Source organism: Anomalospiza imberbis, chromosome 2 (assembly GCF_031753505.1).
Source record: "Anomalospiza imberbis isolate Cuckoo-Finch-1a 21T00152 chromosome 2, ASM3175350v1, whole genome shotgun sequence".
NCBI classification, from domain to species: Eukaryota; Metazoa; Chordata; class Aves; order Passeriformes; family Viduidae; genus Anomalospiza; species Anomalospiza imberbis.
Window position 1 is genome coordinate 116,506,986 of NC_089682.1, and position 24,597 is coordinate 116,531,582.

Genomic DNA, 24,597 nt, shown 5'->3' on the forward strand with positions numbered 1-24,597 from the left:
TAAACTCCAACTAGTTGTATGATTCAGTGGTAACTAAGAAGGAAAAAGCTTACCTGTTTTCATTCATATTGCAGTGATTTGCTGTTGTGATGCTTTGGGCAGAGGCAACTGATCTTGAAGAACTCTCCTGCTCTAAGTGAGTCTTCTTGATGTCTCTGCACTCTTCCTCATTCTCACACTGAGTGAAGAAAAAAGTAATAATTTCTTATGGTTTGGATTTACTACAGATCAAAAAATATTTCAATAAGTCAGGGACTGGTATTTTCTGTCATTTTGTTACAAATGATAATACTTTGTTTGAGTATATAGCTAACAAGGATCAGAGACAACTGGTCCATGTCATAAAAAATAAAATCTAAAGAGGCAGCATGTAAAAGGGGTACAATATAAAATCTGGTTTCCACCATTTCCCCACTTGAACCAGGGTTTCCACCTTTCAGATACTAATAAAAGAAGAACAAAAAAATGAAGAAAGGAAAACAATATGGAAGACTGCTTTAGAAAAATGGTCCTCAAAAATATACAGATCCATCTGCACACATACAGTAGCTTAGAGGGCAACAGATGATTGGCTGCACAGCAAAAGTGTTCAGAAATTGAGCAGATGGTGATTCCAGTTCAGAATGACTTTTGGAGTCAGATTGGTACAAACAGACCAGAAAGCCTGCTCGGTGGACAGCTTTGGCCATGGAGTGGAGGGGGCTTTCCCCTTGGCACCAGGAAGTGAGTGGGAGAAGCAGGGCAGAAGGGTGGATGTGAGCAGAGGTCTGTGCCCCCCCAAGCGCTGTGACAGTGCTGCTGAGCTGGGGGCAGCCAACAGACGATGGTCCTGCTCCTACACCTCCAGCCCCAAGGCAAAACGGGGCCACCAGGGTGCGAGGGAGCCAGGAGCCAGAACCACTCAGGTCCCAGGTCTGCGAATGCATCCCTCACAAAGCCAGGGCTCCCTGCTGTGCCTGAAGGGCTTGCCTCTTGCTGACAGTCAGAAGGGAAAGAAGGTGCTGCCTCTTCCTCACAGCGATACTGTGTCGGCTATGACGAGGCAGCAGACAGCTGCCCCTTTGCTGACCTGAGCATCATTTCCAAATACTCAGGTTTTGAGAGAAGCCTCAGGAGAGAAAATTATGCTACTATAAAGGCAGTGCCTTCACTAAGGCACGCAAAGGCACACACACAGCAATCAATGCTGTCTTCAAGGAGCTGTGATCCCTCGAGGCCAGGAATTTCATCATCTTCAGGGCTGGCATTTCCTCTGGGGTTTGGCCAGTCCCTACGTGGAAAGCAGGGAACCCCAGCTCTGAAAGGCCAGTCTGGAGAAGATGCTGCCATCGAGCACTGGACGTGGGTGCAAGCGGTGTTAGCCTCCCACTTGCTGGAGGCTGCCCTACCCCCCGTGATCGCTTCCCCAGCATCTCACCTTGCGTTTCCTTCTAGATTTCGGTAAACCCTTCTCTGCGGGGGGCTCAGCACTACTACCCTGCGGGAAGCTGGCCGCCTGGTTTGCTCCGGCGCTCATGGCCAGCGGTTCTTCGGGCAAACGCTCTGGAATCCTGGACAAAAGAGCCAAGTCAATGTTGACCCACAGCGACTTTACCTCATCACTGTCTTTCAGAGGAGACAGGAGCTCATTCCTACCGAAAGGAACCAGGGTGTAAAACTGTTCCTCCAGCTCCTTTGCTATTTCACTACTAGTCCTGGCATTAACAGAGCCAAAGGCACTGCAGCCGCCGTGGGGTTTGCTGGCGGAGCCGGTCCCCGCGTCCTTGGCACCCCGCGGCTCAGGCCCGGCTGCCGCTGGCGCCTTGGGCAGCGGGCGCTCCTCCCGCTCCGACTCAGAGCCTGAATCGGAGGAGGACGATGAGGACGAAGACTCGGTCTCGATGAACTCCTTGGATTTGGGCGCCGTTTTGCTCGGCCCTCGGGCTCGACGCTTCTCACCAGCTGCGGCTGAGCGGGGCTCCCGGCGGTGCCCCGCTCTGCAGCCGCCGCCGGCGGGCCGGGCCCTGGGCGCCTCGCCAGCAGCGCTTTCAGGGAAGCCGTGGCTCCGGGGGAGCTCCTCTGCGCTGGGGCAGGGGGGCCCGTCTCCGGCGGAGTTCCTCTCGGCTCGCCGCGGTGCCTTCTTCCCTGCTGCCCGCCTCGGCGGCCCGCCGTCGGCAGCGAGGGGTGACTTCTGCCGGCTGCCCTTGCTGCCTGGCGCTTTGTTGGCGGTCCTGGGCCGCGGCCCGTCCCCGGCGGCGGCGGCCGTGCGGCTCTCCTCACTGCGATGCTCGGCCGGGCCCTCAGCCGGGCTCTTCTGTCCTTCCTGCCGCTCGACCTTCACGCGGCCGTAGTAGGCATGGGCTTCCAGCGCCGGGCCATCGTGGTGGGTTACGATGGGTGCTTTGTGAGGGGTAACTTTGTTCAGCCACTTGTCCAGCTGCCACTTGTTGGACGAGGGCGGCTCAGGCTGAAAGGGAAACAGACGGCAACGAGCTTAGTGCCGAGGCCCTGCTGCCCCAGCCCGGGGCTCCCTCTGGGACAGCGAGCCGTCGCATCCCTCCGGGCACCACGGAGTTTTCCTTCGGCCCGAGAGCCACCCCAGCCTCTAGCAACCCCTTGGCACCGGCCCTGTGTTGCAGGACAGGGCTCACGCCTTGCAAGCGGGCATGTTTTTGGTGTCAGAACGGGGTTTGGAGATGAGAAGGAGAAGGGCTTCTGTGATGCATCATTTCTAAGGGTGATTCACAACAGCAGCACTGCCATTGGCTCTACCGGGAAACACTTCCAAGTTTCCAAATAGGAAAAAAATGCAATGGTGATAGGAAGGGAGGAAAACAAGGCAGGGCACAGCTGAGGCTAGGGGAGGATACCTGTCAGGAAGGCTAGGGATGTGTATTTTGTGTCCTATGCCATACAGAAAGCATTTAAGAAGCATACAAAGTGGCATGTGGTAGGGAGTTGGAGGGCTAACCAGGCTCTTCATGTAACCTGCCTAACACTGTTTTTTTAATCCACATTATTTGGACATTTTAATCCACAAATTTTAATTTGTGGACATTTTAATCCACAAATATTTGTTGTGTGGTGGTGCTGTCAAGGGTTCATTTTGTGAGCACTGTGTGGCTGTTAGTTTTTCTTTTAATGTCTGTCACAACACTGTCAAGTTATAAGAGTGCATCTAAAACATAATGGTGTTAGGACGGGTAAGAAGTGGGATAATGATGATTTTAAATGTAACCACAGTTGAGACAATGTTATTTCTGAACAATTTGTGACCGTTTTCTAGTGTTTCTTGCCATCAGTAATTTGAATGTAATAAAATGAAGAGGAGAGGCAAAAACCCCAAAAAGAAATAGATGATGGCGTGGATGGCTTGCCATAACCTAATCCCACAAAAGCCAAAGCGAGAAATTTCCTAATTTCCTCAGATGGAACCAATATTTGGTTCACTAGGCTATTGCATGTGAATAATCAAAAACTGTGTCATGAGTCAAACATGAAAACCATCAGTGCTTTGGAAGAAAGTTTGCTCAAAAGAGAATATCCACAGTCTCTAACTTAAAAGAGTATCTTACTTCTTATTTAAAGTAGGTGCCTGAGGGCAACACAAGTTTCTTGAACAGCCAAGGGCGCCTTCAGAATCACCCACTGAGGATTGCATGCACTCTACATGGAGCAAAGGCTCCTAAAATAAGCAAAAAAATTAGATACTGGAATTCATATGATAAAAATATTCCTTCTAGCTAAAGTATCTAATTTACTCATTACTGAGCTAGCCCAGACCTATGGGAAGTTTGCATGATTGGGTTACATTTATGCTTTTTAAAACATACTCCCTAATACCTTACATGAGGAATTTCTTTCCTGAGCTGTAAATCTTGAAAATGGATGGTCAATATTTCTCTTGGATGAAGCTGTATTTTTGCAACCCTTAACTCTTTATCTAAAAGTGAATACCATTTTTTTTTATTGCTGTTGAAGATACATATAGATTTGTTTGGTGCCATTCACTGTGCACATACTGAATTTACTGGATATATAATAAAAGATTCACTAAACATGGAAGTCTTTCCTTTGTTCAGGTATATTTCAGAAAAGGAGATACATCAGAAGCACGTGGGGAAAAATACACCTCTGCCCGTAAGTATAGGTCAGAGTGTCTCTTGGAAGTTCAAAAAAACTTCCAATTCATCTGTTACATCCCATTCTGCCTCTTTATGTATCTTGTAATTCTTAAAAATGGTGGCTCATGGATTTCAAGGGATCACCGTAACCAGGAGAAAAGAGTGATTACATGCTCCAGTGTCATAACCTGGAAGTGCTCTAGGACTTTCCTAGAGTAGTGTGTCTTCTATTTAGGCACAATACCTATAGTCCTACCAACCTATCCGCCAACTACGAAGTTTAATAAAAAGGATCAACAGTGTTACCAGCTCTACTGGTTTTGTCAGGAGTTTCCGGTGCACTTTTGAGGTTTAGTTAAATAAAAATTCAAATCCTTGTGGCCTCTGAAAATAATCCCTAAGATCTGTCTGCTAAAAAAATCTTTTGAGATGCATCTGATAAAAGTAAAATGTCTGCAGCCCATCAGGTAAATTAAAAGAATCCAAATTTAAAAAATCCAAATTTTAAAACTGAGTATTTGAGATTTTATGAATATTTGAGATTCTCAGTGTACATTAGTGATGCCAGTTCATTTTTGGAAGTAATTTATTCAATTGATTGTTCTAACTGAAAATTACTGTACTTTGAGATCACATTAAAAAAAAAAGAAGGCACCTTGCAAGAGAACAAATCATGACAGCTGGGAATAGGTAGCAGGCCTGGTAAAAAATGGACTGGGAAAATTCACTTGAAAATTTTTGCTCATCCATTATACATGCCTAATTATAATTATTTGTGGGAGAAAAAGAAAATCCCTAATGTCTGCTTCACACACCATTCTGTGGAAGAAAAGTTGGTTTTCTTGAATTGGAAGGTTTTCAGCAGCACGTAAGGATAGAAATACATATGAATATATATCCAGGGTATTCTGATACCAAAATGCTCTCTGCTCATTGGTTTTGATGTCATGGAAATATGCCGCCCCTAGGGCCTTTTAGAGAACTGGGTAGTTTTCAAATGGGGCAAAGCCACTGCTGTCCAGATGGGCACTGGTAATAGGAATAACAGTCTGTGATCGGCTGATTTGCAATTAAATATAGGTTGATCAGCTGACTTGCAATTAAATATAGGTTTGGCATGAAAACTCAAGCCAGGAAACTTAACAAAACTAAGATACTTTCAGGGATCAACATACCACAGACATACACATGTGCCAGGCTTCATGAAGAAACAGGATGTGATACATTTCCTTAAATATTGTGGGTGGATTCATCTGTACAACATAGACACCTATATCTCAGCTAGTCAACAAGTTCCTTCTTCAGTCAGTGGGCTACTCTTCTAGGGTGTGAAAAATTCCCTCTTGAAATAGACATATGAAATAGGCCAGATGAGCTGGGCCCTAAAAACGTCTTTTCCTCTCCACAGACTGTAAAGGGGAGGCTAAGGTGGTGAGCAGACGTAGGTATCTACAGGAGAAGTGCGCAAATTTAGGTGGGATGACTCCCACACAGCATGTCTATATATCTCAGATCTCTTCAAGGCTGCAAGTGCAACCAGAGGCATGAATGGCACGCATCCAAAAAGAAACTTGTCAAAATGTTATCCAGAGATGCTTTCTAGGATAAAGAGCTGTTAAACAATGTCAGTGCAATGGGGTCACTCTATGTTTGTTACTACAAAGAGGAACCTAAGGTGTGGCTAACATGTGGTAAACTAGGAGTACAACACCACTCACTGAGAGATAAGAGAGCCCATAGCATGTGCATGGATTTACCCACCATCCCTGCAAGCTACTCTGCCTGCTGTAAATCCATGTACTAATTTACCCATGTGGTAACTTGCTTGTGCTGCCTTGTTATCAAATACTTCACTCAGGGCAAGCCCCATGCAAATGCAGTGCTTTCTTGTTACGTTTAAGGCGCAGACGGCAATGAAGATGATGATGATTACTATTACTATTACTTCATTGCTACTATTAACACTGCTGCTAGTGCTTTAACAAATTAGAACTGGGCATTCCCATGTGTTAGGCACAGCACACATATACTGTAAGGGGTGGTTCTTGGCACAACTAGTTTTCTGGAGGGAAGGAAGAGTGTAGTTTGCAGTCTTTGTCAGTAATAGTCTGCAGACAGCCAAAACTCATGAGTCCTATTTGCAAAGGTAACTATAGCGTCTACAGATGGTCTAGTGGTAAAATTCCATTTTCTTTTCTATATGTGACTCCTTAAAAAGGAGGAAGAAACTAATGGTTGTGAGCTAGTCACAACAGCAAAACCTGTAAAGGCCATTGCATCTGGTATGTGGGGCTGGTGGGGCTCAGAAAGGGGCATCTTTCTCTTCTGGACTGGTTACTGTTGTTGAGGCCCATGATCCTTTGTCCCATGGGATAGCTCCTCTGCTTCCTTCCTGCCCATTCCCCACTCTTGTCCTCCCTCATAGTAGGAATTCATGGTTGTCTAACCAAAGACAGCTTTAGTAAAGGCCAGCAGGATTCCATGGAACAAAGAACAAACAAACCAATTTTTTAGCTTTAGAAATGTAGCTTTTTCTATATACTTGACACACAAATTTTTTTCAACCGTCTGAAAAAGGGTAAGACGTCATTGTTTTCCAGATTCCTCATTTATGACATTAATTAAGGTAATTCAAAGAATTCATGACTTCAGCAAAGAATCAGGAGATAGAAGTCTCAGTTCCTTGTTCATAATTTTAGGTTTGGCAGTCCACAAAACTTTAACTACTCCCATTAATGTCTGAGGCACCTTAATTTGTCCACATCACTGAAACCAGTCTGAATGTTGTCTCCTGTTCTAGCTCAGCCATTATTCTTAGTTTACTGCAGACATAAAGTGAAGACAGCTGAGCTAGTCACTACTGGCTCTAAATAGTCAATGGAAAGAAACAGACACTTTTAGGGTGCAATTCATCTAATCTACTTCATATGTATGCTCTACAATGAGCTGCTTTTTCACTCTGGGCAGCTGCATTTAGGCACCTGAGGGCAACTTGAAAATCTCAAAATGAGATGAGGAAAAAATTACAGAAGACATGAAACAGCACTTGAATTGTTATATAACCTCAAATGCAGAAGATACACTGTCCCAGAAATAAAAATCTTTGAGTATATGCATATAATGTTTCAGATTATGGGGGTGAAAAAAAGAATGAAGGCATCATAATGGTTTGCAGACTTCTACATTAAGTTCCTCCCAACCTTTAAATATGGAATGTCTGCCCAGCGTTGTGCTGGACTACTCAAGTTCATTAAACCTGAAAGCACCAGTTAATGCTAAATCAAAAACCAAGATGTATTTACTTTTTTTGTCTTATCCAATAGATTACATTAATTTTAAGGCTAAATGTAGAATTGAGTCCACTACTTAAACGAAGTGGACATGGCCTTCCTTTAGGGAGCTTCCAAGGACCTGTCTCTTTCCATTTACTGGGTAAGAAACTGGCATATATTTTAGAAAGATGGCTTTGCTGGGTGCATAAATGTAAGGTAAAGCATTTATGTAAAGCTAAAAGGACTTCCAGTCAGAGACATCACTTGAGCATGTTTGAACTGGTTCCATCAGTCATATGATAGCCCTGGGAAAGCATTTACCCTTGAGGAAAACACAGGTATTCTACTTCCCTGGCACATCCATACCCTATCTGTGTGTGCTGTCTCCTATATCCCATCAAGGGATGAAAATTGCCTATGAAAATCACTGCAGCCATCACATTTGTGAGCCACATTTTTGTGTAGGCCTGTTTCATACAGCATGTCCTCGAAGGCAAACCACACAAATATAATGCAAAGAGACAAGCGACCTGTTGGAGTGGGGCAGCGGTTTCGTGACAATGATCACTGACAGGTCAGGCTCTGTACAAAAGTAGTTCCTCAGATCTCGAGAGGATATATAAAATGCATAAGACGAGGCACATCCTCCATGTTTCCATGACTTAGTTCTCTCCTGGACTTTATGAAATCCAAGGTCTGCCTCAGTTAATTAGCTTCGTGCATTCTCTGAGGAATTTCTGCTCTTGGGCCCAAGCAGCATGGATATCTGCCTAGATAGTAACCACTCCTCCCTTCCCGTGCTTCTCCTCCTTTCATCTCATATTTCCTTCCTCTTTCTTTCTTCTCTTTGCCCCTTTTCTTCCACCTTTTGAGATCCCACAGGGAGAGGAGAGACCAAGAATGAGATCTTTGCACTAATTCCAGCAGGGAATTAAGTAGACAGGTAACAAGGTCTTGACAGGTCAGATGAGAAAGCTCAGAATGGAAATAAGACATGGGGTACTGCAGGGAGAGCAACAAGAGAGACTGGAAAGAAGAGAGAGATGTAGAAAGTGGACAAAGTGAGAGGAGAACTAACTGGAAATGGGTCTGAAAGTACTGAGAAGGAAAGACAGAAGATAAGTGTTAAGGAACAAAAGTGACAGAACCTGAGAAAAATATATTAAGGATGTTTCTGTGAGTACTGCATTTTGCTCAATTGGAAATATGTCTCCAAATAAACAAGAAAAATATGAGGAAAGGTTTGCTGGTTTTGCAGCATAATTTTTTTTCAGGGTGAGACATAGTTTTGGGGGGAGGATTCTAGTGATTGGATGGTTTATGTGGAGTAGAAAAATACACAGACTGTATTTCATGTGTATTTACAATCTTGCCGCTAGATTTTTGAATATTTTTACATACATTAATGTGTGTGATGTGGCTGTGGAGTTCATAGTTTAATTTGAAACGTGTGTATTGACCAAAACATGTAAAAATGTCAATCCTGGTAAAAAAGCAGAGCAGAGAAAGCAGCTTTGTTGTGTCTGTTGAGCTTTCTGCAGAGGTGAAAGCAGAAGGTGTCACAGCACTGGCAGCTTAATTGTAGTTTGGCTAGGGCTTGTCTGCATGTGGAAATTTTCAGTGCTAGCTTTCCAGATGACTAGTTTGGCCTCAGTGTTTTGCACCATGAGTGCAAACTAAAATTCAGTTTAGTCCATTTTGGAGGTGAATTGAAAGAAATCACATAAAGGCAGCAGCAGCAGAGAATAATTCACTTAGAGTGTGAGGCAAAGGAAGTGCATGAGTGAACAACTGGTTTCTTTTAAAAATCCACCCTCAAACTGATTTCATAATAGATTTCCTGTGTAGAGAAGCCTTTAGTTCCCTTGCAGTGCCGGGAGCCCACATCAAGACTTACACACTAAGCAAGCATTGCTATGGAGGCAGAATTACATAAAACTTGAAGCAAGCTGTGAGCCTTGCAAGGTGCTCCTCTCATCTCCAATTAGAGGAAAATGTAACAGGGTTATTTCTTTCTTTGTTTTTGTTTCAAATGCTTTAATCTGCCCCAAGATCCACTGCCACTTACATTTCACAGCATGCCAGGAGGAGGATCCTTGGGCCTTTCTCTCCCTTTTTTTTTTCATGCATCTCCTCACAGCCTCCTGGTGTTGGTTTGGCTGGGAAAAGGTGTGAGTGCGTGTAGTGATGGAGTGCCACCCTAAATCACAGAGAAGCCCTTACCTCTGGGCTGGAGTAATGCGAGGGCTTGCTGCCGTCACTCTCGCTGGAGCTGCTTTCGCTCTCTGAGTCCGACTCTGAGCTGGTCTCGGATTCACTGGAGCTGCTGCTGCTCGACCCCTTGCTGGAGAGTCCCGGGGCTCGGGCATTGGACTGCGGCACCACCAGGCTGCCAGCCCAACACACAGCCCGTCGGGGTGCGGGGACAGGGGAGGGAAGAGAAGAAAACAGGAGCATAAACATAAAACCCCCACACATAAGAACCGTGCTCTTTTAGGGAGCATACTCTTTGAATGCCTGTGAGCTTGTCTCTGCTGCTAATAAATAGTGAAGTGACTTCAACATTACATTGCTATAACTGGAGGGAAAATATGGGGTTACTCTCATATCCATTTAAATCCATAGCCTTTGCCATCTTTTTCATCTGAGGGAGAGTCAAGTTTTCACTTCACCTTGTCTCTTTTCCCATTCCACAGATATTTTAGGATATATTAAAAATACTAAGTGTTAGAAAGCAGTATAGAAAGCAGTTTTGTGCTGTCTAATAAACACTCAGCCCAGAGGTGAAAGCAGGAGACCAGAAAGGTGAACAATTAAGAAACGGTTGAACTCCACACTACTAGTCATAAGTAGTAATAGCAATAACCATAAAAATAACAATAATGACACATCTTCACTGGAGCATACAACCCCCATCTTCCATTTTGCACACTTTACCTACCCATAAATGATGTGGTTACCTGTATATACAATCCTGATATTGACAATTCAAGATCTAAGACTCAGCCTGCAAAAACTTGAAGAGCTCAGGCTTGTGTTTTTGCATGTCAGCAGTGCAGTGCTGTCAGCAGAGCTACTTGCCTTCTTTAAAGTTATGTTTGCATGCAAGTATTTGTATTATCAGGCCTGACAGCAGAAGAAATGTGTATTTTCCTGAAACAGTTGACCATACATATTAAAAATATCACAGTCATAAAGACTTGAGTGTGAAATATCATATTAAGTCATCTAGCTTATTCCCTAGACAATGCAATATTGTTCCCCATAGCAGGGTGCATTTTCTAGTGAGTTGTCCAATTTGATTTTAAATGACTTGAATGCAGCTTTTACTTTTACCCCTGGGAAACTTCTCTGCAAACTAACCCAAATTCCACTGTCAGAAATTTCGTCCTACATTCAACCAGAAGTTGCCCTTTTAGAATTTATAGTTGTAACTTATTATTTCATCGTATTACTAATCGTTACTATGATAAATTATCCTCCTCCCTTTTTGCTCTCACATTTTTGCAGATTGTTTTGCTGTCTTTCTTCAGTCATCTTTCACACAAGGCCTTACACATTTACTTCTTCTGATCTTTCTTCATAAGTCATTATCTCCAGGGATATGGGATCATTTTTATGGCTCTTTTCTGAACTCATTCCAATTTGTCTATATCTCTCTGATAACAGGGTGCCCAAAACAGAGTGCAGCATTATAGATGGCTTCTCACTACAGCCCTGCAGTGAAGGGCTATTACCTTCCTGCTCCTTGATGCGCTGCTTCTGAAAACATATATCCGAGCTGTGAGGGAATGTATAGTCCATTAACATCCCTGCCTCTCTTTCAACACTGCTTTCTTCAGAATTCCTCTACTGATAGCTACATGATTATTTGCTACAGAGAGATTAGCTCACTTTTTTTCTTCATACCAGCTCTCATTTTCCTTTTTTACCTTGCAAGCTTCTAGCTCCTTTTGATTTATTTCGCTGCCCTCAGAGGTGTCTGCAGCAACTTCTAATTTAGTATCAAATGCAAACTTAATTAAATGGTTATTCACTTCCTTTTCCAGATCATTAATGAGACTGTTAAATAAACCCCATGTGAAACACAGTGGTACCCAGATAACCACCTCTTCCCAATTCCATTCACCAGTGTTTATCATTACCCTTGTTTATGCTCCATCAGTCCAATATTGTGGCTAATGCAATGTGATCTTGGAGATGCATTTTGTGAGAAATAATACCTAACAATTAATTACAGTTCTGCTATGTTTCACCTAATGAATTTTCTTTACGTGACAACGGTGTTTTTCATTATGGAAAACTGATGCCTGACACCTTGCACAAGCCACATATGACAGGCAATTCCTGAGGCTTTGAAAAGGGGCCAGGCCATCAGAGAGGTGGTTTCAACTTCACAATTCCCCATGGCTGCACACTTTCTGGCCCTCTCCCTGCCTCCCCTAACGTATGCCAGCCTTTCCCCTCCGGACCACTTGTCTTGCACAAGCCAGTACTCCCACCACTTTGCCTTGCAGCATCCCTGCTGCCTTTTGCTGGGAAGTGGCACAGCTGCCCATGGCTTTCTTGCTCCAGAGAGTTTGTGGTGGACTGGGGAATCCTGACGCTGGTGGAGAGATTTCTGCACCCTTCAAACCACTGTGGGGCCAGGCAGCGGGAAAAAAAAAAATCTCAGCTGTGATCTCGCCTTACTAATTAAAAGCAAGTAAAATAAACAGGAGAGGGAGGAGCTGACATCCATTTATATTTTTGATCTTTATTTCCAGCCTTGTAAGTACTAATGGACAGTAGAGAGAGAGGTGGCAGTAAAAGCTGGTGCTCTGTCAGGATGGCTTGGTGCTACCAGTGTGGTCACAGAAGTGTCTGCCAGCTCCTGGGTGGCAAGAGGTCTGTCTTCATGCACAGGCATTAAATGTACCAGTTACAAGGAGTGCCTTTAAAAACTTGGGTTTTCCTCTATCCATATAGGTGTGGTGAAAACAAGATTTTCAGGTAGCCATTTGTACAACTTCATTAAGGCACAAAGGTGACAGAAACAGCTAGTAAGCTTGTAAATTTTTTTCCTTCTTGGAGAAGGAAAATGGATATTTTATAAACAGTTTCAGGACAATGCAGCTTTCCTGACTTGTATAGGTTGCCCAGTGAACTCTAGATTTAAGTTGCTCACTTATATTATCAGATTGTGGTTAATCCCTTGTGAATAAAATAGTGAGAACTATATACCAGCCATTATGAGTAGGTTTTGTGGTTCTGATTTATTTTCCTTAAGAAAATGTGGAAAGAATATGAAAAGTTAACTGCCTTTTCAGACAGCGTAGCTTAGGGAATGCCCTTGACAGTGTCTGACTCTGATGGATTTCCAGTCCTCTCCACAACAGCATTGTGACTGAAAAGTTCTTCTTGAGCATCACAAAACATCTGCACATTTATATCCTGCCCTTAGTGACTGTGGTTTTAATTTTTAAACCATCATTTCTATTTGTCATTGACTGAAATATTCAGAAATTGCTATATAGGGGATGAGGGGGGAAAAACCCACTGTAATATTTCTTTCCTGTTGTGACAGGAAATGTTTTTCTAGGCTGCTGAATAGAAATTGTTACTACAGCCCTAGATATAAAATATAACTGTTGGACTTTCACAAACATCTGGAAATATGTCTTTGCTGTTCTAATGGCAGCCAATATACTACAAAAATGAAACATTACAATATTTTCCCATTTATGTTGATACTAGTGAAGTCTTCTCTCCCCCTTCTACTTTTTCAAATTTGAAACTTAGCATATTCTTATAAGGATCCTCATTATCTTACAGTGACCAGGGTAATAACAGTTACATCTGTCTTCATGCATTCTTATTAAAAAAAAAAAACTTATTAAAAAATTGGTTACTTTTATTTTGGACTGCTCTTTCTGAAGGATGTAAGCAAGATCATGCAGTTAGACTGATCTATATTTTAATGACTGTGGCACATAACATTTGAGTATATTTTGCTACTGGTTTATGCCCCAGAGTTAATTATCACATCATAGATTTTCTATTTTTATTTTAAGAAATTAAACTAAATTTTTCTTTAAAGCTCTTAATCAGAACTTGCACTCTTTGACTTCAGAGAGAGAGTAAATACCTTGTAAATTTGCCAAAAGTTCATCAATAAGGCCATTTAAAACCCAAGCTTTTAACGCTGTCTGAAGTTTCTGATCAGATATCTCCCATTACCCTGCCTACAGGGGACCTGGGCATCTAATTTCCATGCAGGTCTCCAACAACCTGTTTTCCTGCACTGTCTAGTGGACATCTCACCCTTTTTAAAAGAACTGCTGGATTCATTGTAGCCTCAGTTTTTCTCATATATGCAGGTTCAGAAATCCAGTGTTTTGGGGAGATTAATAATTCTTCCCTACTCAAACTAACTTGTGATCCAAGCTGAGAGGTAGAGCCATCCCAATCCCTGGACAAGGCCTAGAGCTTATTTGTGTGGGACCAGTTGTTAGCCCCATCAGGCTGCATGGCCACGGCCAGCCTTTGAATGGCACCAAGGTGGCCTTGAACAGTTATGCAGGAAGGTGCTAGAGCTGGTTATTCAGTCAGTGGAGACAGATTCCCAAATGAGATTACTTTGGTGGCCCTCAGGAGACCTCTTCAGGTTAATCACACTGGATCTGAGTCCCGCTCTATGCTTCATATTAAGCTGCTGCTTACAGCTGCACTACTTCCCATGATAATAAATAATGGCATTCAGCACTGGCCACAAGAATTTCCCAGGCTAGGCTTATGCTGCATTGCAGGAATTCAGGCTCAGAGACATACAGCATGGATAAAAATACAAGAAAAACTGATGCAGTCCTTTACCAAACTGCAAGTATTCTGTGACAATATAAAGAGAAAAATCCCTCTGATGCTGAAGAATTTATGATCCCAGTTCTCCACTGCATTACAATATGAAGGCTCTTTATACCTACTTTACACAGACATGAATGATTATCAAGAAGAGCAATGCAAGGGAGAATCAGGCCTTGGAGAAATGACTCAGCTAAAGGAATGTAGCAGTGACCCTCTCAAATACTATTCCAGCCACAACAAAGGCTACACAAATGCTCATAGAATCATAGAATCATTAAGGTTGGAAAAGACCTTCAAGATCATCAAGTCCAACCCTTGACCAAATACCACCAGGCCCACTAAACCATATTACAAAATGCCTTGTCTACTCATTTTTTGAACACTTTAGGTATGGTGACTCTACCACTTCCCTTTACCACTCTTTCAGTGAAGAATTTTTCCTAATATCCAACCTGAACATCTCTTTCCCCAACTTGAGGCCATTTCCTCTTGTCCTTCCTTGGTTGCATGGAAGACAAGGCTGACACCCACCTCACCACAACCTCCTTTAAAGTAGTTGTAGAGAGCAATAAGGTCTACCCTGAGCCTTCTTTCCTTCAGTGTAAACAAGCCCAGTTTCCTCAGCTGCTCCTCATGGGACTTATGTGCCACAACTTTCACTAGCATTGTTGCCCTTCGCTGGACATGCTCCAGCACCTCAAGGTCCTTCTTGTAGTGAGGTGCTCAAAACTAAATACAGTACTTGAGGTGTGGCCTCACCAGTGCTGAGCAGAGGGAAAATGCATCATATTTTAGAGTCCAGTTGGTCTGTGTAATTTCACTTTGCAAGAATTGCATCCAAAGCTTTCTTACCAAAAAGGTCACTAACACTGTCAGACATTATCTGCTGTATTGGGTTTTTTTGGTGCGTGTGTCTGGAGGTAGGGCGCTGTTTATCCAGTGTCATCTGCACAGCTGTGATCATCTAAACTATTTTTCTTCTAAATCTCATTCTGCTGTGCAACTGCTAAATGGCTGTGACTTCCCAGAGGAAAGAGAAATGCAATAACTAGTGAGAAGAGCTTATTTGAATAAACAGGTCACATTGTTAGGGATCACATTGTCAACATTGAGAGGTAAGTTTGGAAAAGGTGATCCAAATTCATATATCACAAACATTCGAGAAAATCCTATGAAAGGATGTATGAATACTTAGAGTACTTGGGATACCCAGAAAAAAAGTCTATCACTATCTAGAAATCAAGGCCAATTGTGGGAAAACAATACTTTGAAACAGACACCAGTCCCGTAGCTGGTATAAACTGTCATAGCTCCATTGACTTCAATTAGGCTACAGTGATTGAAATCCAACAGTAAATCTGACCAAGACTCTGAAACAGCATTTCAAATTCAGTGATGAAAACATATTCCATGGTTTAAAGGAGCCCTGTTGGCAGAGTCTCTATTTTGATTCCAGATTAAAGTATCTGAAACACCACTTCCTTCTTCCCTCAGAGCCAACCTACTACACATCGAAGGTCTTTTATGGAAAACTCTTTATCCCTTTACTGCAAGAAGCAAATTCCACATGGTGCTTCCTCAAAGCACAGACTGAGAACATTGTGCCAAGATCTGTATAAATATCTCTGCTGCCTGGCACTGAAGATATTGCACATCTCTCATATACACAGTAGGGAATTCCTGTCTCAATAATTGTGAATGGATCACAGAAGCCATGAAAATGCCCACTTCTTGCTGCTGTCCCTGTGCATTTTTCAAATTCTCTTCCAGCAAAGACCTCTGAAGCATGGGAATTATAAGGATTTGAAGATCAGGCCATCCCAATATTGTAACAGAACATATGGAGATATCTTCTGAGGCAACTGTAGAATGCCAAGAAATAGCACCATAAGGACAGCCTACGGAATGGAGGTGGACCTCATCCATTTGTTTCAGGACAAAATCATGCTGAGAAAGGGGAAATGATACCATAAACTCTAGAACATGCACAGGCAACAAACAGCCAGATACCACCATGGCTTAAAATACCAGTGCAAAGACTGGTTGTGTACTTAACATTAAAAGATTAGTAAAATCACAAAGTCATAGAAAGGCTTGGGTTAGAAGGCACCTTAAAGATCATCTAGTTCCAACTCCCCTGATCTTTAGGGTCTGTTCCAATCCAAACTTTTCCATGCCTCTAAGCTTCTATGGTAAAAAGGCTCTGCTCTAATTTTAGGTCTGTCCCATTGTGTCTGAATGGCCAAATCAAACAACCCTTCACTGGCTCCAGCCACCATCCTATACATGGGTGTGACTGAACTTCCTACCATCAGTGTGTTAGGAGATGTCCTTCGTTATTCTTTAAAAAGCACTTGGATATCCTTTTTTTGAAATCAGTATGAAAGTGACACAAAGTTATGGTTTTGTGCCTTTGCTAACTATAAGCATTAAACAAATTAAATGTCTGAATTCTTTCCAGTTACCTATTGCAAAAACCTATCGTTCACTAACAGGAAAAGACAGTGAGCCCTGCCATGGCCTGCTGTTTCAGCCTGAATGCAAAAAAATGAGTCTCAACACTTTCCTTTCGCCAGGTAAACGATTTCCCAGGAGTCTGTTAATATCTTTAGGAAACAGAGAATTGTTTTCATACCTCATTCCTGTAATGGATGAGGTATGAAATGGGAGTCATGATGAGTGAGAGTCCTGGAGGTTGTTTGGCTTGTCACAATATATAATGCTTCTGTGAAAGCACTGCATTACCTTAGCTGCACCACCTTTGCACAGCTTAGCTAATAAAGCACAGCTGCCAAGAAGAGAATTCATAGACCCTACCTATATTTTAACACTTTCCCAGGGAGTTTCTTAAATAGTTTGTGCTGACAAGACTACAAGTATCATCTGATAATGCAAACTGAAGGCAAACCAGATCTATCTGAAGAGAGTCAGGTGTGCACTGTGCAATTGCAGCTTGTTAGAACAGTCACTAAAGAAAAATTGACAGTGTTGGGGAAGATGAAACAGGAAAGCCTTATAAATATGATTGCCTGGCAAAAGATTTTGAGAATATGGAAACTATAAGCAAGATTGAAATGAAAGCAAGATTTGAGATACCAAGCCTTAGTTACTGAACAACTGGAAAACAACAGTATGGCCAGCTGAAGGTGATCCCCTTTTGATTAAACAATACCCTCTGCTTGCAGACAGGTCCAAGGGTCAGAGCAGACCCTAGCAGCTTGGCAGAAGGGGTCCAAAGAGAAGTTTTTAGGGTTTAAAATGTAACACAGTATGGTAATGTAATGATTCTTACAGGCTGTATCTTAGATTTGTATCTTGTACTAGATTGGTTAGTGAAAATTAGAATATTCAGCACAGAAGATGATTTATTGTATTGTAACAGGAACTTCCACCCTCTCGCTCTTTCGGGTCTCTCTTTTGGGCCTGAGCTGTGGCTGGCAGCTCCAAACAGGGCCCCTGCACCCACGCCCTTTGCAATAAACCGCACCTTCCAAGACCTGGCTTCAGAGATCTCTCGTCTCCGTCTGTCCCGACCATCCCACCCACCATCGCTCCTACAGACAGGAAAGGCTGTTTAAAGAACATGCTGCCAAGCTCAGGTACACAAATATACAAAAACCCTGAAGAAAATCCATTCTGGCGAGGGACATCTACTTAAGGTCTAGTTGATGCTGAAGGCAGTGAAATCACAGCTGCCATTGTGAAGGAATATGGTAGAGAAGAGAAAGCCACTAGAAAAAAACCACCTTCAGTAAAAAAAAAAACTCCTAAAATAAAATGCTATGTAACAATTAATGGTGACACCTCTGTATAAATTGATCTATCAAGAGGAGCATGTGCTGGGGTATCTGAGATGAAAGGGTCTAGTAGACCTGGAGCAGCATTAATGTGGGGGTGAAGTGATTAGTCAGCAAGCTGACAGCTGTGCTGGGAGCCTGGTGCCAGATTCCAGTGTCTGCTTTCCACTGCTGCCAAGTGTATGCTTGTTGCTCCAGATAAATGGAGCATCAGCAGTGTTTTATTTGACCTGCTCACAAGAAAAATAAAGCAACTCTGACTTCCTTGGTGTGTTTGTCATTGACCTTGCATCAGCTGAGTATGAGTGGAGAGAACCCCTGGTCCAGGCAAGTTAACTCTTTAGTAGAAGAGGACTAATAGGTTCATTTTACCTTGGTAGATTAATTACTCTCTTAATGTCTCAAAGTACAGTGACTTGAAGAAATGACTGGCATAGTCTATATGTCCTATATTGTCCTTGGAACATGGCCTTGGACCAATGGCCTGGAGAATGATGAACAGCTTTGAGAATAGTCCATGAACAGCACCCTTCTGCCTCCCCTGTGAGATCAGGAAGCAATCTCTATAGAGATGTTTTTGGAGGGAGAGGGAGGGCGGGGCAGAAATAAATTGGAACTGGATAAAGTTGTTGAGAAAATTCAGTCACAGAACACTGCTGCTGATTTCCCCGAGACCAAGGGCAAGGCTTTTGTGTGTTTTGCTTTCTATGCACCCCAGAACTTTTAATTTTTCTTTTTTTTTTTTTTTACTATTCTGGCCATGTTTCTCAAATAGAAAAGAACTTTCTATTTGAGATCCCTCTGTTGTCTGGTCAAGGCCAGTTTGTGCCCTCTGGAGATTCCTACTTCTCGTGATGGACTTCGAAAGAATCTAAGATCCTAAGGATTACTTAAACTGTGTGCTTGGTATGCCCAGCGCCTTGTGTATTGTAACCTGTATGGGAAGCCAGGGAGGTTTGGTTCAGATTCCTCTTCATAATCTTTTCAGGGTTCAGTCACCTCTTTCCACTTGTCCTAAAGTGGGGTTGGTATCCAGTAAGAAAACCTATATCCACTCCCAGCTGAGTACTCCATTATTTCATTAGACCACTATCAAAAGCCCTGTCAGATTCAATTATATCAGTATCAGGAACAATTCTATCTGTCTCAGGAACAGATCCTCCACTAACATTTTAAAGGTGATTCCAGCAGTCGCGTTGGCTTCAACTCACCAAGAGACATGTTAGAAAGCACTGGAACCAGTCATCAGTGAAGATAAGAAACATCTTCACTGGAAATGGTGATGGCACTTTCACTGCAATGGTAATTGCAGAAACTAGGCAGAGGAGCAATACAATATATTCTGTAGAGTGGCTTTAATCCACCATTTTCAACACGTCTCATCAGGAGATTTTGATACAGTTTCTCTGGATATTAGACTGGGTGTTGCTCTTTTTGCTCATTTGTTTCCTAAAATGTGAAGTGTAAATGTGCTTCTATCCAAGAGAACAGCCATTTTTGCTTGTGAGTGACAGCTTCATCAAGCCTCAGATGAAAACCACAGTAGTGCAGACTAGAAAACCCTCATCTGCACTGGCCTGTCATCACCTTATTTCAGAATTACTGTCAATGGTGTGGCTGGCCATCAAAACAAACAGCCTTTCGTAGTCTTCAGACAGTCACACCTCACCTCAGCACAGAAATCGTTTGCCTCAGTCAGCAGAGCCCTGGGTAGGGTTCTGCCTTGGAAGACCTCTCACTAAGCTCTGAGAGTCCAAATACAGATGAACTTGTGCAGATAAAATTACTAACTACCATAATGGCTATCCAAATGGGTGCAATAAATTTCAGCATGAGACAAACTCTCTCAGATTTCACTGACTCTTAATGTTGCTGCTGCCAGCTTTAGTGTTACTCTTTGACTCAAGCCATATTCTGTTGTCTCCCAAAGGTCTTTTTGGCCCGTCAGCTCTAATCAATATGCTGCCTTGAGAAGAAGCTTGTTTTAAGTAGGTTTGCTCACCATAAAGAACCATAAAAAGAACATTTGACTTCTAGTCCTTGTCAGCATATATCACGCCCTATGCAGAACAGCATTTAGATGGCCTGTTATTTGAATCCAAGTGCTCTCTTTTATATGTTTCAAGAAATGACAAATGCCTGAAAAAAATGCATAGTTGTTCTACAGCAGACATTAGGCAGGCTCAGGAATGTCAAGCAGAACAGCTAATAAAGCCCAGAATTGTAGCAAAGAGGATGTTAAAAGCTAATTAGTTTGAGATTATTTGAAGACTTGTAAAAGGTTCTTCTGTTCTCCTTTCTGTTGTAGGCACAGCCTGTTTTCATCGTCATCCAAAAATACTTTGATATGTTTTTAGAAAGAGTTGCCCAGGATACACTGTTTACCTATTACTGACATGTTAGATGGAATAAAGAATGTTTAAAATGAACTTGTAGCTGTTGAGTATTTGCTTGTGATGCAGCCTTAGGTTTTCAGGGGTCTGAGCCGCTGGCAAAAAACTTCTCCCATTCTGACCAGTCTCAGATTCTTGACCCCTTATTCTGGTTTAGTAATATTACACTTTACAGCTTGTATAAGAGTACCCAGAAGTGCTCCTGAAGAGCAGGGATGGTCTGTCTAGTGGGGGTGTCAGGATCTGACCCACTCTAACCCAGCAAACACAGTGTGCAGATAATTTATGAAGGATTTTGAAGCAAAGAGCAGTGCCTATGAATAACCTTTGCTGTGCCTTCCTCAGGTATAATGTGATCTGTGAAAAACTATGAAGAAGTATGATATGTACAAATATATAAATGTTACAAAGAGTTATATAAATTGCCCTTTACAATTCAAAGGAAAATTTGAATGTGAACTGCATCTTTTTGTTAGATGTTATCCATGGAAAGTAAACTTGAGGTTTACTCATGCACACACAGATGATAAGGGGAGGCAGAAATAAATTTCAAAGTAAATATAGTTTTATTTGCTTTATTAATCTACAATGTGGTACCAATGTGTCTGGACTCAGTGGTTCCCCTGCTGCAACCTCCTGCAGGATGTTATCAATCCTTTATTTCTGTGAAATGTGCTACCAACTACTACGAAAAACACTAGATCTGTATGACATTTTAATTAAAAAAAAAAAATTGGTCTTATACCATGCTGTGTCCTGATGTAGTTAAACATATATCTTCCAATATACCTTTCAATCCGTATCTCACATGTTTTGCTGTTCATTAACCACCATGCATCTTTTTAGGTTTCCTGTGAATTTACAATATCACTAAAGCATGTGGAGATGCCCTTGCCTATTCTTTAACGCATGTTTTGCTCTCCCTGCCTTTCCCAGTGGGGCAGAAAGGAAATGCACACATGACAGTGGGGAGAGGGCACAGGGGCAGGGAGGAATATTGCTAGGTGGTGCTGCTTGCCCCTCCCAGTGGCACAACAAGCTGTTGCTGTCTTTTCCCTCTCTCTGCCCCAGGCCAATAGTCATTTTCTGGCAGCAGTCTTACTGCAGTGCCTCAAACATGCCTCTGCCTGCCTGAGCTCCTGCACGGTCCAGGATGTGCTGTGTCAAGTGGTGAGCCTCTTCAGAGCAGGAATGTGTGTTCAGCAGTGTGACCCAGCATGGAGCCTGCGAAAGGTGTAGGAGTCAACATGTGCTGCGGCTGGGAGTTCAGTGCCCAGCTGTGAGGCGATACATTCAGTGCTTCTTTAAAAGGGTATCACATCACCTGCCTGCAGCTGGGAAACAGCTGGGGGAAAGTTGGAGAGTCTGCACAAGAGCTTTGCTAAGGTGAGACACAGACTTCCAGGAGAGTATGATTTTCCATAGACAGTGCAGTATTAAAGTATCTCTTGGGGATTTTTTTTTACCACCCCAACATGACCCTAAGTGCAGCTAGGCAAGCTTCAGCTTGGGGAGAAAGATCAAGCACTGGGTCTTTGCCATTATCTTAGGCACTAGGGGAGAAAGCTAGATGACTTTGTTGATAACTACTAGCTTGAAGACCCCAGCAGGCCTTCAGACAGTTTTATTAATCATAAAAGTCATTAAAAATGGCCAATTCCTCAGGGGCAAAGTAAAAACAAAACCTTGGAAGAATGAATCAGAGCAGGCATCTCCCATTCCTAAGAGCACTCCGTTCAACATTCTCTGCAGGAAACTGAAACAGAATATTTAGGACTGATACTCCCAAGCAATATAATCTAATGCTTTCTCAGGGAAGGGGCAAGCTTCCTTATGGATTTAGATTGCAACAAAGAAAAATATTGATGGACTTTGTGTACAGCTGGGAGGCAATGAACTCTTAGGCAGTTGACTCAGAGGTTTGCATGTCACATCCAGAATCAGCAAGACAGTTTTCCCTTTTGCCTTTGAACTTAGCCTTTCCTCTTTTACTTTTTTGATTTCCCCTGGCCTCTCCCTGGATCCAGATCTGGGCTCTGCAGTACAGAAGAGACATGGAGACCAGCAAAGTGCCATGAAGATGATTCAGGGATTAGCACTTCCTTCACATGAGGAAACTGAGATAACTGGGAGGGATAAATATCTGACAGGAGGAAGTAAAGAAGACAGAGCTAGGCTCTTCTCAGTGGTGCCCAGTGACAGGACAAGAAGCAAAGAACAAAAATCAAAACACAGGGAGTTCCTTCTAAATATAACTTTTTTTTCTTTTTTTCTGTGAAGATGGTCAAACTCTTGACAGTTTACACAGAGATGCTGTGGAGTCTCCATCATGGCAGATATTTAAGATCCAATTTTGGCCCTGAGCAACTATTTTAGCTGATGCTGCTCTGAGTGGGGGTGGGACTGGATGATCCCCAGAGGTGCTTTCCAGCCTCAGTCACTGTGACCCTGGTGGGACTAGCTCAAGTACCACAAACTATGATGCTAACTAATGTGATAATGTGATGACTACATGGGCACTGAACGGTTCCTGAGCTCCATCTGGCCATGAGTGTCCCCCTGTTTTGTGTTTAAAGCTCACTCAGATGACGAGTAAGTCACTGCCCCCACTTGACTGAAATGCAGACTTGGCCACAGGCACCAAACCTACGGCTGAAACATGTGAGCTGCCTATCCCATGTCTGCAGCTTCACCCCCTACTCCATCCTCTTGCAGGCTACTCCATACTTGTCAGAGTAAAATGGACTCAGGGCGTGTTTGTGAGGTTCATTTGCTGCATTTGGTGTATTTTACAGTTACTGAAACACGCAACAGCAGCAGCCGCAAGCTGGAAAACTTCCTTCTTCAAACATTTCTGGATCTGTTTCTGAATGTGACCAGCAGTGTCTGAGGCAGCCCATCAGATTAAGCTTTATTTATTGAGCTGTACTTCACAGCACCTCTCCTCTATAAAACTGTGCTTTTAGGAGACCACTTTACATTTTTTGGGAGTATCTCTCCAGTGCAGTTGTCTAGCATCACTGCCCAGAGCAGCTGCTGACAATGCCAATGCACTGACAGCTACAAAATCCCTTCTTTCTGAAATCAGGAGCAGAAAAGATCATCATGAAATAATAAACTAATGTGGCCATTCTATCTATTCTGCTCATAAATTACATTTTGAACCTGGCAATTGCAGGGTAATTAGGAGGAGAGTAGCTTTCCTGCAGGAACATATATTTCCTATTCTGCTTGCCTGACACACTCCAGTTTAATTTTTCCTTTGTTCACTCAGCTCAGAGAATGGCAATTACCAGAGGTGATAGCCCAGTGGCGATTTTTGAATAATGAAGAGACTTAGCACAGAAATGAGGAAAAAAAAAAAAAAGGACAGGTATCCCTAGTAATTAAAATAATTTTGAATTAAAGGGACTTTTTCAATAATTGCTTTTGTCCTATACTTGTTGCCACATAACCTATTGTTATGAATTACTAATACAGTGAAATAACACCACAGTGGAGAATGAGCTTAAAAAGACAGGTTTCCTTAACATGTTACTTCAGCAGTGAGAGGTAAGTAATATTTGGGTAGACATTTTGAAATGGTAAGGTGATCCCACAGCTCTGATCACTAACAGCCTTGCAATTTTTAAGCCCTCCTTCCCCTTTTGGCCATGACAGAGAGGCACAGGAAACAGGGCAGGAATTCCCATCTCGAGTAGCCAGAAGAAGGTTTCACATTATTAAAACAGATGATTTCCTTCATCTAAAGGCCTCTGAGGAGCATAAATTACAAACAACATCAAAGCAAGTGAAAAGTTTTAGAGCAGACTGTCAAAGAGGCTGCTGGGGTTTCCTTGGTAGGTTTCCATTTTTAAGGAGTCTCAGCAATTTGCTTTCTTTCTCAAAACAATTCCATATGTCTATGGATTATTGACGGTTGTTTTGATTTTTGTTGTCAAGGGTTTTAAAGAAACAATATCACAATTATTTAACATGGGGAACTAAAGTTAGACAGACAGTGCCTGCAGTAAGAAATTACCAGGATGATCTCATGGACTAAAACTTTGCAGACTTCTCTGTACTCTCCAGGGTTAGACTGGATACAACAAAAGCAGTATAGACAACTGGAAAATAACTGTATGTCTGATGCTGTATAAATACAGCAACTAATTATTCATGTTGCCACCACTGATTTTACAGGATGGCA

The 24,597-nt window shown here is 42.5% G+C and overlaps 1 protein-coding gene across 3 annotated transcripts in view; it reads right to left on the minus strand.

Annotated features, from left to right (window-relative positions):
• Positions 1-24,597, minus strand: part of AFF3 (ALF transcription elongation factor 3) — a 321,802-nt gene that overhangs the window by 39,105 nt on the left and 258,100 nt on the right. For all 3 annotated transcript variants that reach the window (XR_010996658.1, XM_068182739.1, XM_068182738.1), the window contains exons 10-12: positions 9,599-9,764; positions 1,418-2,446; positions 54-178 (exon numbers count right to left, since the gene is read on the minus strand). Coding sequence is in view for 2 of the 3 variants with exons in the window: in XM_068182739.1 (XP_068038840.1) it covers positions 54-178; positions 1,418-2,446; positions 9,599-9,764 (1,320 nt within the window). In the remaining variant the exon portion in view is untranslated. The remainder of the gene's footprint in view (positions 1-53; positions 179-1,417; positions 2,447-9,598; positions 9,765-24,597) is intronic.